Source organism: Glossina fuscipes, unplaced genomic scaffold (genome assembly GCF_014805625.2).
Source record: "Glossina fuscipes isolate IAEA_lab_2018 unplaced genomic scaffold, Yale_Gfus_2 204, whole genome shotgun sequence".
NCBI classification, from domain to species: Eukaryota; Metazoa; Arthropoda; class Insecta; order Diptera; family Glossinidae; genus Glossina; species Glossina fuscipes.
The window spans coordinates 60057-76125 of NW_023998547.1; the positions used below are offsets into that span (position 1 = coordinate 60057).

A 16069-nucleotide genomic window follows, 5' to 3' on the forward strand; every position below is an offset into this window, starting at 1 on the left:
ACAGTCCACATTGCGTCGTTGCTCGAGCATTTTTGGCATACCTTCGCCGGCCGTGAGTGTCCGAGCCTGTCCCTGTATGTCATCCATAGTTTCCAAGCAAATTTTGGAGGCTCCCTTTCATACATGCGAGTTATATTGTAATTTTGCTCGCGCATAAGCTGTATTAATGCAGTGAAGCATTCTTCCGACACTACGAATACACTTCTTCTCCTCTTCTTCTTCATTTAATGAATAAATGAAAACACAATAAGTAAAAATACCAAGGTTTTAGGTTAATGCGTTTAAATAAATTCTTTTATGCAATAACTGAAATGCGCTTTGGAGTGATGGGCGTGGTGGTTAAAAGTAAATTTTGAATAATTTTCAACTTGTCGCCATTAGGGGAAAAGTACTGTATTAAATTTTGTATGCTTCTCTCCCTGTTAAAATGGTAATCGTTTAAAACAATAGCAATAACAACAACAACATAACGACGATAGCAACACAACAATGACCAGAATTCTCATTTTAATTGAATTTAAAGAAAACAACTCTCACTGATCTTAGAAATTCTAGTTTTTTAAAATACTCTCCGGCACATTTTCACAATGTTTCTCTCGTTGTTCGTTAATAATAAAAGGAAAAAAGAGGAAAAAAATAAAAATAAATAAATAAATAAATAAAAATTAAGCAACAGATAAAACCGCACTAATACACCAGAAAACCTAAGATCTCTGCTCTTTTTGTTTTCATTACAAACAGGTAGCGGAGCTCACAAAACTCACTAAACAAGACTTAAATGAAGTTCACATAAAGTTTTACACATTATTCTGGTTTTTATTTAAAATTAAATATATATGTATATATTTATATTCATATATATATATATATATGGATATATATTATTATTATTTTATTTTTTTTTTTTGTAAATATTCCTTTTTCTTTCACTATAAAAAAATATTTATTGCTTTGAAGGAGAAATTGTTCTTTGACATAATAAATAAGCAGGCACTTAGGTAAGAAGATTTTCTTTTCGTACCGATATTTCTTTCATATCTTTTACAAAATTTTGCGTTTTCATAAAAAAGATCCGTTTTTTTCGTAGTTTAACTAACAAGTAATTTCGTTAACTAACTAACTAACTAACTGACTGACTGACTATGCATGAAGTTGTTTGCTTGCGTTACTCGTAACTGGTGTCTGGTACGTTGATTGTTTTATGTTTGTATGCTGATCACTGGTGTATATATATAGCGAATGAGCGTCAAGTTTGTAACTGTTGTTATTACTCTCCAAAAATTTGTGTTTTAGTTGCATGCATGAATGTATGGGTACCCGCGCATTTTTCCATTCCAAGCATTCAACAGATACTATAAACCGTAATATCTATATACGTATGTATATGTACAACATTTAGTTAATCATTAGGAGGGAGTAAGTTTTTTTTTTTTTTTTTGCTGTTTTTTCTTATATACATATTGAGTAGTCTAAAAAATGTTAAGCCCTTTAACCCGTTAGTTAGGCTAAAATATTAATTTATATGCATCGTTTGGTGTCGACATAGATGAATGAGTTTATTATTGTTATTTTTTCACATTATTCAATATTTTATTATATATACTTATTTTTAATTGGCATTGAGGTCAGTGGAATTTCGTCTCTTCTTACCATGACCAGAGGTCAATTGAATTATAACAGCATGAAGAACTTTCGAAAAAAAGGGGTTACCAGACTTTTAAAGAACATCTTCATATCGCTGAATTTTTAACTGTGCTGTTAAATAATTCAATTAAAGTTTGTTGACTTTAGGAAACCCTATTATAAGAACAGAATAGGTTTCTTAGGCGCTTTGAGATGTCATTTAAAACGAGTTGCATAAAGAAGATTTTGTTTTTTAATATCCATCATTGACGGATGAGGGGCACATTCATTCTTTCAAAATGTTTGTAACGCCCAGAAGAAAGCTTCAGAGATCCCACAAAGTATATATATTCTTGATCAGCATCAAGTTCTGAATGTTCACACGTTTGTCCGTCTGTGTAATGTCTGTTGTAAATATTCTCCTGGCCGCAAATCTGATAAATGTGGAAAAATTGGAAAGTGTGTTCTATGGTCGATGTTGTAGTATCCGTACAATGGGGAAAATTGATCACGCCTACCCACTATCATAATGTATCAAAATGCAATTTTTTTTTTAATACATATATGACGCGCAGAATTAAGCGTCAAAACCACATAAAGCATATAAGTTCCTGGATAGTTTTGCATTTCGAATGCACCTAAGCATGTCCGTTCGTTCATCTATCCGTATGTCCGTCTGCGCAACCGTCTAGTACCAGTGATAAGGCTTCTCCCATTCGCTTGAAATGAAGGTATTGCCAATAAATTTGCAAAAGAATTTGCAAATGGGCCAAACTTTTCAAAGAACACGCCTACAACGCCCACAAGCTTATGTTACAAAAACTGTGAACACTTTCGCTTTCCCCGTGTTTGTTTATTTTGTTATTTATAAAGTACAACACATACACTATATAAATTCTCATTTTTATTCCGAAAATAGAAAAAATCAACCACGTCCATCCAATATACATATACAGTAAAAGTTCCCTATTCTCGCTTCCTTCATTTGCGGTTTCGTTATTCGCGAGTTAAAAAAATTGCGATACAATTCCTCTATTCGCGGCTATAAATTTCTTTATTCGTGGATTCTAAGTACATACATAAAAATAAAAGGATTCTAATAGTTATCCAATCCAAATTCCGTATTCGCGGTATCTGTATTCACGGCACGTATCCCCCGCGAATATGGAACTTTTACTGTATATATATATAGAGTATGAAAACTCTAGTACTTCTTTTCCTTTTTTTAGAGTCACGATATTGGGTATAAAACATTCGGTGATGACCGAATATAATTTCATTACTTGTTGTTTATATTAAAGTTTTTCGTTTTTACGCGGTGTTCTTGATGGAGGATGGCATTTGCCTCATATTGTGATAACATACAAGTTTTCTTTGTTATTAAGTTTCTAAGCTCAGGATTTAAAACTTTTTAAAAACTTTAAAGCAAATGTTTTAGAATTTGATTAAAATTTTATTTCAAAAATTTTGGAAATTAGAAGAGTTTTACTACATTTATAGATATCTGCAATAACAACAACAATAACAACAAAAAGCAAAGTTACAATACTGAGAAAAAGAGAAACTTTGCATATTGAAAAATGAAAATTGACGGGACCAATGCGCTGCTAGAATGATTATATAATAATGGAATAATAATGGAACTCGCATAATGCACCAGGACACGTGGCAATGCCGCATTGCCACCTCTTGCCAATTGAAATTGAGTTTTGGCTGAACATTTTCCTGTAAAGTTGAGAATTCAATTTCAATGCGATTTGAATTTCTATCTAAGTTTTTCACTGCTTGAGTTCCCAAGCAGTTGTTAATGGAGAAAATTAATTACAGTTTCTACCAATGGATGGTGTTCAGAAGGAATCTGTTAGCATCTATAACTTAATGGTGTTTATTGCTTTTAATGGAAAAGGCATGGGAACAAATGAAAGACTGATGAATATTCTATGCCAGTTCGCCTAATAAAATGGTTGATAGAATACTAAAAATGCCAAATATTGTCCTTTGTTTTCATTTTATGGTATATTTTTATGAAAGGGGACTCAAAACGTAGTCGAAATTTTTGCAAACTTTCGATTAAATTCGTCTGTACTTGTCGTAAAGTACAAAATATGACAGCTTTTCTGCCACATAAGTACTTACGTTTCGTGAAAATCCTTAACTTGGATAAGATCTAAAATAAAGACGTACTGGATGCGAACTTTATACAGATAATATTCCTGTCATATTACCATCGTTTCCCTGTCATATTGCCATTATTATACAAAGAAGAAATTGCCTTTCCATGCATTTTTATGTCTTACGTTAAATGCTACTTCCCGATACTTATGATATTTGTCGAGAATTATTAGGTGTTATAAAACTTTTTTCCAATGTGGCATTGTATGGGCGATGATTGTAAAAGAGGTCCTTGGGTAGGTTAAACACAAAAATAAATGAAGAGACAGCCAGATGAGTTTAAGTCGATTCAGAAAATGATTCTGATCCGAATAAAATGGTGGGTACCACTTTCTTTTTGTCTTTTAGTTCACCCAGGGTATGTATGTATGTACTTGCAGTGACGGTCAATACTTGTAAATGTACAAATTTTATATATTCCTAATACGTTGATTGTGATGATCATGTGATCGCTTTTTAGTCAGTGGTGGCACAGGGTTTGATGGATTACATGAATCTTCGCCGGGGTAAAAGAGAGGTACATCGATCCTTACTGAACAAGCTAGGATTACGTAAATTTTTGGTTTTCGGTGATAATCCGATTATACATAAAGGTTTCACTGTGTATATCAAATATATGAAAATTGTGATATACGAGTTGGATATGTAAACACCAATGACAATGCAGCTCACGTACTCACATAGGCAATATTAAAGGCAAAACATGCTGAAAGTTGTAATGTGTTTAACATTTTTTTTTCTATTATAGGACCAATTACTCAGGTGCTGTGACCTATTCGTCTAACATGGCGGCGGTCAAGAGGAAATGGGGTAAGGGCAAGACATAGGAAGATGGCCTTAACCTAGTGAATGTGCGACTAATCGGTAAATGTTGTGCCTTTATCGGCTGGTCACGCCCTGTAACTCTACCTCACTGAGATTTGAACACGCGAAGTCGATGGATTGGTATAATTTCGTTCATGCTCTTGCATCTGAAGGAGAAAGCATATAAAATCGAAGAAATCCGCAATGCACAGTAATGCGATAATCGATTGAAATTATCAACATGATCTTGATTTTTGAGCGACTTTTAGTGCGGTATTTTCGATCACAATCCGAATTCAATTGGTCAGTCGTTTACAGGTCATATGCTTACAAAAAAAAAAGAAGAAAAGTGATAATAATCTCTCCCGAACTTTAAATAAAAAATTCACTAAAGTTATCCCGAACTTTAAAAACAAATGTAACGTAACTAAGGCGAGTATAGGTCTTGCGCCAATAATATTTTCCTAATTTTTTGTGCCCTTCATCTGAGACTCATATATAAAAAATGTTTGAAACATATGCGAATTATTTTTTATACCCATCACCGAGGGATGGGAGGCATATTCATTTTGTCAAAACGTTTGCAACGCCCAGAAGTAGGTTTCAGAGACGACAAAAAGTACATATATTCTTGATCGGAATCAAATCCTAAATCGATTTAAGCATGCCTGCCTGTCCGTCCGTCCGTCTGTTTGTTGCAAACATGCTCATGGCTGTAAAAATGCAGCTATCGACTTCAAAGCTGGCAAAAGCAGTGGAAGTTCTCGCACGCAGGTTGCTATAAAAAATGGGCCAAATCCCTCGAAGGACACGCCCATAGCACCACGTAAACTGAGAACAACTCTGTTTTTCTAAGAAAATGGAAAGTTGTTGGTTTTCTGCTCATTACTCATAACAAATAAATTTCCAAAAATTTGAACAAATATTCTATGGGCCATATTGTAACATTTGTGCATGAAAATGGAAAAATTGACCACGCCTATCCAATATTATAGTGTATTAAAATTTAATTATTTTTTCAATACAATTATAACGCACAAAAATAAGCTGATAAAATAAATACACAAGTTCTTGGCCATTTTCAAATTTTGAATGCACCTAAACATGTCCGCCTGTTCGTCTGTCCATCTGTCTGTTTACGCAACTTTGTAGTATTTAATGGAAAAATTTTCCCGTTAACGCAAGTGAAGATATCGCTTACAAACTTGCAAAGGAATTTGTAATTGATTTAAACTTTTCAAAGGACGCGCCTACAACGCCCACATGTCTGTACGACAAAAACTTTCATTTTGCAAGTAGAAGAAATCAACTGCACAGAGCATAAGTGTTTCGTTCCTTTGTCCTTTTTTGGAATAAACGACGATGGGTGTAAAGGATTCGTTCACGACCGAATATAATTTTCTTACTTGCTTTTTTTTTAGAATCACGGTGACGGGTGTAAAGGATTCGTTCACGACCGAATATAATTTTCTTACTTGTTTGCTTTTCTCCCATCATATGCAAAGTAACTTTTAGGAGCTCCCTAATGCGATTCCTTGAATATGTATATGACCTCTAAGTGCTAGTTATAGAAGTAATTATTCACAGTCGAGCAATTAATGCTTATTTTAGTTTCTGAAATTCAGAAATTGTTTGAAAGATCCTTGAATTGATTTACTATTTAAAAACAAAAATTTGTCAACTTTGAAATAAATTTTCGCAGAAAGGCTCTTAAGAGCAAAACTGCAAGTAATCGTGGAGTTAATTGTGTGCCAAAATGCAAATAAATACACAAACGATAAAAACTTTTAGCAAAGTTCTTGAATGTTTTTCTATTTCCTATTTATTTATTTATTTATTTTTTTTTAAATAATTTTCTTTCATTACTTTTTTAAGAGATTTAAATGAAATTATTTCATGCAATTAACTCGCGGCTGTCCGTTTATATGTTAAGAGTACTGCAATGTTTTAGAGTTACAGCATTGATTACTGAATGCTAAGAAACATTTTGAAAAGAAATTCATTTTAGTCTAGATTTCTGTTTCGCATAAATCCAGCTAAACACCTCATTAAGTAAATTATAGAAAAAGGTTTTCTAAACACATCAAGTTCCGCTGTGAGCCATATTTAATGTTGTTGCACGTCAGTGTATCTAATTTCATCGAAATATGTATAAAATTGTGATCTTTAAGTTGAACAGAAGCATACAAGACAACCAGACGGACATAAAAACTTAAATCGATTCAGAATCATTTTTGGTATGTTTGGTATGTTTTCTAAGTGTTTCATACATCCGCACAAACCTAATATAACCTTGTGCCAAAAGTAGTGTAAGGTGAAAATTTTCATTGTAGTAGTGTAGGAAAATGGGACACCTATGGCACTATTGCAATTGAGCTCACCTTTCTTAGGTAAGTTTTAAAAAGCCTAAGCTTTAGACATTGCAATGAACCATGCCCATATTACGGGAGTACGCTTTCTTCATTGAATAATGTTACAAAACACCAGGGAAGTGTATAACGTTTCCAAGCAAACATGAACGCAGATACCTGCTTTCTGAGAAAGCTTCTTTCAAAGATCCAACTTAAAGAACCGATCATCAAAGTTTGATCAAGAGATTGATTGATTGATTTCGCCAAGAGACTAGTATCTAGGTAGAAATTAGGTTCACCTCGGAAACCTAGTATTGATTTTTAGTCTCATAATGAATACGAATAGTTTCAAGAGACATGTTATCGATTTGTGAGCTAAGTTTGTAAAGAAGAACTTCTAACAGATGAAAAAATCTTCTCTAAATTTTTTTTAAGAAATTAAAAAATAATCAATCTTTAAAGAATATGTAAAATTTTGCCAATCGCGAAACTCCATTGTTTTTCCTTTCACATACGAAATTATTTGGCAACTTTCCTTTATATGTTATTCGTAATGCTTGGTATTTTTTTTTTTTTTTTGTTCAAGATTGTGGAGAAAGGAAACATGTTCAGTACTCTTCGACTTACCATTTATGATTCTTGTTAACTTGTTGCGTCTTGTGGCCGATGGGCTTAACAAGCTTTCACGTCGACTGTTGGTGCCACTGATTGCATTAACGTTGCCACCGCTACCGTGAATTAATTCATTACCCGCGCCAACAACATAATTGATATTCAACTGAGCGCCTTGCGACGTTGAGCTGCATGTGCTGAACAGACTACTGGCTGAGGGACGTTTGCTGAACGGTGCAACCGGTCCTCGTATATCAAGAGAGGGTCGCGGCGAACAATCGCTCCAAACTATTTCCGCAAAAGAATCAATACTTGCTGAACGTTGCAAAGCACTACTGTCTTTGCGTCTAAAAGTAAAAGCAGGAGAAAGCAAAATATGTATGTAATCAAATCAATATAAAATATTAAAATCTCTAAAGCTCTAGAGCTTTTGTAAGTCTTGCAAGAATTGAAGGAATAACAAAATGCCAGTGCATGTCGTGCAACGAATTTTTTATACCTTTTCTTACTAATAGAATTATGTGCAGTCGGTAGCCTAAAGAGTATTGATCTCAACAAAGAGACACAAGGGGTAATGAGTTCTATGAATTTAAAGGAATTGAATATAAATATAATATATATATATATATAGATATATGTGTAATTTTTAATAGTTTCTCAAAGTTCTCGAGTGTAGTCGTAGGTACATCTTGGCCATTTTTAGTTCGATTACTACAGAGCTCGTTTCGCCTTTATGCACAAATTTCCGAGTCTTTGAAGATTTTAAGAGCATACAGACGAAGGGACGATGAAAGTCATTGCTAAAAACTCTCCGATTCATTTGCTCTTTTTGTTAAGAATTTATGTAGTTAGGAGCGCGTCACTAATACCAGTTTTTGTATGGCACGACAGCAATGAAAAATTTAATGACATCAACACATAATAGAGTATTGGAAAATTGCTTACATTATGCGTATTTTGTTGTTTTAAGTCGGTAACAAGATAGTGAACGATTGATTGATACAACATTACGTTGTTGTCATATATCATGTAAATTGTAAAAAAGCAACAGACAGAAAGAGAGATGCCTAAGAAGATACTTGTGGCCCCTTTTTGTCTTTAAGTTTTCACTTGAGTTTCTGTACACGTGTAAGGTAAAAAGTTATTTCATGTTCTTCATTTTTTTTTTTTTTTTTTGTAATTTTCCAATATTTTTTTCCTCTTGAATATTAAAATAAATTGAATTTGCTATACTTGGTCAAGCAAACTAACTATTGAATATATAAACTTGAAAGTTTCAATAAATGAGCTGATATTGAAAGTTGCTTAGCATACATGGCTTATTTGTCTTGTTTATCGGTTTTGTGAGGGAAGATTTTCTTTCTCTTTGAATATATCTATATTGGGTGTGTGTTAAATAGCTGTCTGGCTTTTACTAAACGAGGGTATGAAACTATGATTTGAGAATTATTGAGAGTTATCTTTAAGCTATCACACTGAACCGTGAACACCTCTTGGCACTTTGAGTAGGTGCAGTTCTATTCCAAAAGAACCTATTCGCAGCAATTTCCTACTTGATGGAGGCCTTCATGATATCCAAATTCCCCAAAAAACATGGTACGGATCATTAGCATCGATCATAAAGCTGAATATACTTCAAACATCCAATACGTTCTACAAGATACTGCGTTGTCCACATGACCAAGATAATTTTCCGTAATGAATTTAAAAGATTATATTTATTCTCAATTCTAGTCTTCAGATGTTTAGGTGGTTGAACGTCCAAAGCAATTACTATATTGACATCTGTTAAGATTTTGTTTTTCTGTTTAGCTTAAGTGGGGCGAACTCGAAAGCATTCATCTAAGGAAAGTCAAGTAGGCAAAGTTTTTAATGCCATTTAAAATTAAGACCATGAGAAAACTGACTAGAGGAGATGTGTGGACGAAGTGGTCCGGCTTAATCGTAGTTAATTTGTAGTTTTATCTTAATAAAGAACATATGTAAATATTTGAATTTGATAGGTATCTGCTTGTGTTCGTATAACAAAGCGATCGAATCAAAATAAATTGGAAATAAGAGATTGAATCTTGAGTTAAATCTGCCATGGTATGCAAAATTCAATAATGATTGAATATTGAATTGCATAATGAATTGAGAACTAAATTACTAAACGGAATGAGGGTTCAATTTAGTTTCGAATTGAATTTTAAATGACTGTGCAAGTGAATAACCGATTTTATAATGAATTGCATAATGAGTTGTATATTGAATCTTAAGGCGTGGCACACTTTGAAACATGCGAGTCGTGAATGGAATAAGAAATAAGAACGTTCTTATTAAAATGGCTTCCGCTATTCATTGGTGAAAGGATATCAAGTTTTAATGGGCAGCTTAATATATTTAGCTGACGTATGTTATGTCTGTACTGTGACAGTACAATAATCATCCATATGAGGAATATAGGAATGCTGTAAAATACATGTTGCGTAATCCTAAATAATATTCGAATGGTAAAATAACGTGTACTTCTAAGTGTACAGATTTTATATATTCCTAAGACGTTGATAGGGGTCCATGTACTCGGAGATCTTATAACGGTTGCTTACTTTTTAACTTGGAGAGTAGAAACCAACCAGTGGTGGCACTAGATTCGATGGAGACGGAGTACATTGCAGCGCAGAAAAGAGGTACTTTCCCATGCTCACTGAGAAAGTTTCGCCCACTGCACATTTTTTTTTTTTTGACAATCAAGGTGACAAATTTTTAGTGGATACTCCGACTGCGAGTAAAAGGTTCCACTATGTATGTCAAATAAACGAAAGGGATGGTGTACGGATAGAGTACGTAAACACCATGAAGCTGACGTACTGGCAAAGGCAAAACATGCCAGGGAGTGGCCGCGGCCTAAGTATATCAATCGTTAGTGTACGCCTTTATCGACTGAGCACACGCCTTAGCTATCACTAAAGTAAACTCTACGGCATTAAGACTTGAATTTGGGAACATGGATGATTTCTCTCTAATCGGCTACTCATGCTTTTTAAATCGATTTTAATTAACATTTAAAGTAGTTATGTAGTTCATATCACAGTTTAGTGGGTTTAATTGGAGGGGATGTTTCGTTGTATCCAAAATACATTTAACAAATTAAACATAAGCAAACTAAACGAAGCTCTTTTTGTTGTTGTTTAGAAATGCTTGTCGTTTGTAGTAATTAATAATTTTGAATTTGAAATAAAAACGTAAAACTCGTTGCACGTTTGTTAGGGAAATGTATGTTTTAATTCCATTCCAAGGCTTTGTATTTGATATTTTCAATTCGCAAATAAACAAAAAGTGAATATCACTTGTTGAAACCATTGAAAATTATTTTATAAATAATATAAAAACATCAATCAGTTCGAGCTAATCCGAATGAAAGAATGGTTCAAGCTCTCATTTTTAATTTCCGTGAACTTTTGTCTACAACTAACTAGGAGAAGAAGAACTAGGAGAATTTTAGGGATACGCTTTAATAGAGAGATGGAAATCTCTCTCTATGATCATCATAGGAAAATCAAAATTGGAAAAGCATTCGCGACTGTACTTTTTTGCCACGACGTTCGCTGTTAAGCTGCTATATATAGGAAATAGGAAATGTAGCTTTGTTGTTTTTGTTGATTTTTCCTCCCACTGTTTGTTTTATAACAATATAAAGCAAGAAAGTATAACACAAGTAAATATGTTGTGATCCTTGCCGTCACTTTAATTAGTCACGTAAAGAATTTTCTAATGTAATTAAAAGCGAAAAAGTCTCGAAAGGCTTTATAGAATTTAAATAACATTGTTTTGCTTCATTAACAACAACGTAATATTTGTTGGGTAAACATAGATAGATAGATAGATATGTATGTAAATTTTTATTTATCCCTTCACAAGCCCTGTGGCCTTTATCGATGAATGTTAGTTTGTTAGTGCGTGAATTTTAACTTTTCTTTCCTAACGAAAGAATACTATTAGTATGCGAATGCATTTGTATGCAGAAGTGACTAACTGTCACATAACAATATGCGACTGTTTAGATTGCAGGAAATGTTGGAAAAATTCCTACTTCTAGGTAGCAAAGCGAAAAGACATAAACTGGAAAAATACTTTTGTACATGTATATGTTGAATGAGAAGAAAATAGGTGTGGCAGATGTACTGATCCAGAGTTATTATTACATGAATTTGGGAAAGTTAAGAATTAATATTTGAAAAAGTTATTAATTACTAGCTATTACTTATTCCAGGATATGAAAACCAACATACAATATATGGTTAACTCTATTCGAACTAAAAAAAAATGTTTCCTTACTTACATACTTAGTTTTTACTTTGCTTTGCATACATTACTGATAAATTTAAATGCAAATATCCTTTGAGCTAAGGAGAGATTATAAAAATTTGATTATATAACGAAGGTAGACCGACCAGTTGCTACGAACATTTATTAAAATACTTTAAATATTCGAAATATTTTTTACACTATATTTCTTGATAATCATATAACAAAGTCAACAATCAAACGAAGAATGAATGAATAACAAGACAATATAATCTCGGAACTAACTATGACATGCTTCGCATTGTCATATAATATATATAAGTGTAAGAAAAAAAGAGTAGGGGAAAAAAATGATTCCCTTTTTTGTTACTTCTAGTTATTTATATACGCTGGCCAAGTACTCACACATCCTTATACTATGCTATGCTATGGATGATAGTCACATACAAATAATAGTTTATTACTTACACAGTTTGTTACTTGCTTTGTGATTCTTGTGGTTGTAATAAAATTTGCAGATTTTCTATTTTACAAAAATAGATGTATACTCGTTTTAATGTAACATTTGCAACATGCGCTAGTATGCGCATTAACATGATTTTCGCATTTTTTACACTTGGCATCGTTAAGTTCGGAAGATCTGAAAGAGTGTCTTGCTTCAATCAGATGCCAAATGGATGTTGTTGCTTTACCTGCCAATTTCTAAAACGCAAAGTTGATTGATTTTTTTTTTTTTTTTTGCAACTTGCTTTAGACAAATGGTAGTATGTCCTGCGGATTTTTCAGTAGACTATGAATCATATTTGATCCTATCTATGTTCAGATGCTTTGCTCAAACTTCATTTTTAACCAATCAAGGTATGCAACAAATTTCGCTACAGTTTATGATTGATTTTAAGACAACATGTTGTTAATTAAAACTTGTTTAAACTTTACGACGATACGGCTACGAAATGCGAAGGGAAAACTTCAAGCTTCATGTCATGTTCACCAACTAAAATAACAAATCTTTCTGGCGGACTGGACCAGACATGACAAAATCTTTTCAAAATCTTACGGTAATCAAGATGTTATATGTATATGTATATCTATAGAGTTATCTAGAGATGAGGAAATGTTATCAAAACTTGTATTTGAGAGATGGAATCCTGCAATAATATCCTTAAAAATATCTCCTAGTACACCCACCCACAATAATACAAAAATTACGTGTAAAATTTTGCTTATCCATAGTCTATAGAACCAGAGAACTGCCTATAAAAAGCAAGAAATTTTTTTTTGTCTTATGCCATTTTTCAGAACGAATACATAAACAGATTCCAGGGGGTAAATATCAGAGATTCATCAAAACTGCTGCATAAAGTTCGATAGGCTTAATACTTTTTAGGTTGGTTCATATTTTTATTCGACTTCAGTAATATAAACGCAACACAGTTTTAAACAAGTGATGCTAACAAAAAAGGATTTGACATTCATAACTTGTCTCCACTTTACATTCTAGTCGTGCGTGAAAATCTTATTGTTTTTGTTTTCACATAAGTTGAATACAAAAAAAAACAGTTTTGTTACCCAAGCCAATTGAAATTCTTTAGTTAGTTATATGCATATAACGTTGTTGTAATTCTTTGAAAAGCCCCTTACTTACATTACTTTGTCATTCTGACTTATCTCTGAAAAAATATATTTATTTACATGTTATGATTCTTTCTTCCTGATGATGTGTCACATGCATGCTAAGCAGATGCAAGCTTATAAGCACAGGATGATCCATATGGTGAATATAACTGAATTTCCTTTAGATACATAGTATCTAACTCTCATCAGCACTCATATTGTTTCATTAAAGTGGAATAAAAGGGGAAAAAAAAGAAAAAATCAAACCTCATCGTCACTTGCATGTGACTAATAAGTATCCTGCTCACTAATTAAATATAATGGAAATGATTTGCTACATAAGACATCTATTTTAATGTTCGACCATAAGTTCTTTTTTTATTTTTCAATGCATTTATTTTCATTTTCGCAAAGTAATTTATTTTAATTTACGAACAACAAAACACAACATAGCGAGATTTTAAGTTTCGCTTTTTCGATTTTCAGACACAAACATGATTTAATTTATAATTTTATATAAGAAGGGGGAATTAAGAAGAAGAAGATAGTAAAATTGAACTCTTAAAGTGCCGAGAAATTTTCACAAAAAACCTATAGTTTACTAATAATGTATGTGGCTTGGTGTTGTTCGCTGCGGCAGCGACAACTAAGCCTTCCTTCTTATCGCTTTTCCTTTCAAAATACGATTATCGGTAGTATTTGTTGAAATAAAAATAACATATGTGGGCTGACTAATCTTAAGAGAAAAATGTTGTATCAAACACTTGTGCTTAATATTTTTCAATCTTGAATACATAAATTAATCTCTATCTGAATTCTTGAAATTAAAATTTCTAATGTCACTGAAAACTTTCACATTGAGAATATCTCCGCTAACTATGGAGTTCAATGCGTTTTTTATCGTATTGATTACATATAAATTTCGAGCATCTCTGGAATTTGAAATATGGAATATTTGTTCGAGTCCTATCCAGAATAACAAGAGAGAAGCGTTTCAGCCCGTCTTAGTGGAAGAAGTCGAAAAGATGACGCTTTTAAAAGGGATTAATTCTCTTGTAACTGTATTTACATACAATATTCAATTCAATATCGGAAGGTTATGTGCATAAGTGTGTAAGCCTGGTTTGATTGACTTCGCAAATAATTTGCCGAGGAAAAGAAAAAAATTAATGGAGGAATATTTCTCTGAAATGTTTTGTTTAAGAAAAACTAATTCGGTCACAGTCGTCCTAAAACGCGTCCCTTTATAACGCGATTTTCGTAGAAGAAATTTCCACCAATTTAAGTAACTTGAGAAATTTTAGCGACGGCTGAACTTATTCGGTAAAAGTTAATTTTTATTTTTGAAATTTGTGGATTCACAATTCCAATTGTAAGGGAATCTCCCGAAAATTGGGCCAACTATAGAGCGTCGCTTGCTTTTCATCATTCCTTGCTGAGATTGTGTATAATGAGCATTCATTTAATTTGTAATAATTCTAAATCTTTTATTACGCGATTTCTATAAAATACAGAAGCAATGGTTTCCATCTAATGCGGTCTAATTTAATCTTATTTCTCTATGTTTCTTTTAACACGATTTTCACAGAACACCTCTGCAGAGCTAAATTAATTCGGACGTTTGATTGCTTATATAATATCAGATTATTTATCAATCATCTGCAAGACTAGTTTAAAAGGTAAGCATGGCGATTAATAGGCCAGCGTTCCTGAGTTCAAATCTCAGTGCGATAAAGTTTACTTTTCTCGTAGTTGTAATGAATGATTGATCAGACGCGTGAAGAGCTAACACTTAATCGAATGGACAACACACTCGCTAAGCTTTGCGGCCAACTCCCTTTTTCTTTCTTTCTGACTGTCACCGAGTCACATAAATAAGGGAAATTCCCTAAGTGATTGGGTTTATAAATATTACGACCTGCTTTCATCAACGTCAAATGTATGTATGTGTTCTGAGCATAAGAAAACATAAAATGAAGGACTGTACTTTTGCCTACTTTGAGTAAGAGTAGTTCCTTTGATACTTTAGCTGTTAGACCTAAATGTGACATCAGATAGACCAAGAAACATTATGTGACTTCTTTCAGCCGTACTTTGTAGGGAGAGGACAAAAAGAAAAAGTAAGGATCTCCGAATCGTTTAAAAGATAGTTTAATTTCAATCTCAACCTAAGTAATATTAGATAGGCTAAGCGCTTTGTTAGCAATGAAAAGAGGAAAACCCGCAGTGGATTGTGTACAAGATTAGCACAGTATTGGAACGTTACTGATCGGCCAACATAGCGATTAATCAAGATATTATTAAGGCTTAAAGGAAAGGAAGTATACCAATGATAGTTTAATCAATTTAACTCTAGAAATTTCGATATTCAAAACACGATTTTCTCCATTTCATCCCCTCTTCGGATTACACACGCACAAACATATTTTTATATGCACCTTTAAGTTTACTAATTTAATTAATTGCATTATTAGAGCATTTCTTGAGAATAATTAAAAGTGTACAACAACAATTGAAGAATCTATTATTAAATGTGTTTATAAATATTCAAGTTTCTCAGTGTGTGTGTGTGTGTGTGTGTGTGTGTGTGTGTGTGTGTGTGTGTG

At 33.0% G+C, this 16069-nt stretch overlaps 1 protein-coding gene across 1 annotated transcript in view; it reads right to left on the bottom strand.

The window, feature by feature from the left end:
* Positions 1-6527: 6527 nt before the first annotated feature.
* Positions 6528-16069, bottom strand: part of LOC119641993 (putative uncharacterized protein DDB_G0291812) — a 46815-nt gene continuing 37273 nt past the window's right edge. The window contains exons 5-6 of the mRNA XM_038040943.1: positions 7578-7909; positions 6528-6574 (exon numbers count right to left, since the gene is read on the bottom strand). Coding sequence (XP_037896871.1) covers positions 6528-6574; positions 7578-7909 — 379 coding nt within the window. The remainder of the gene's footprint in view (positions 6575-7577; positions 7910-16069) is intronic.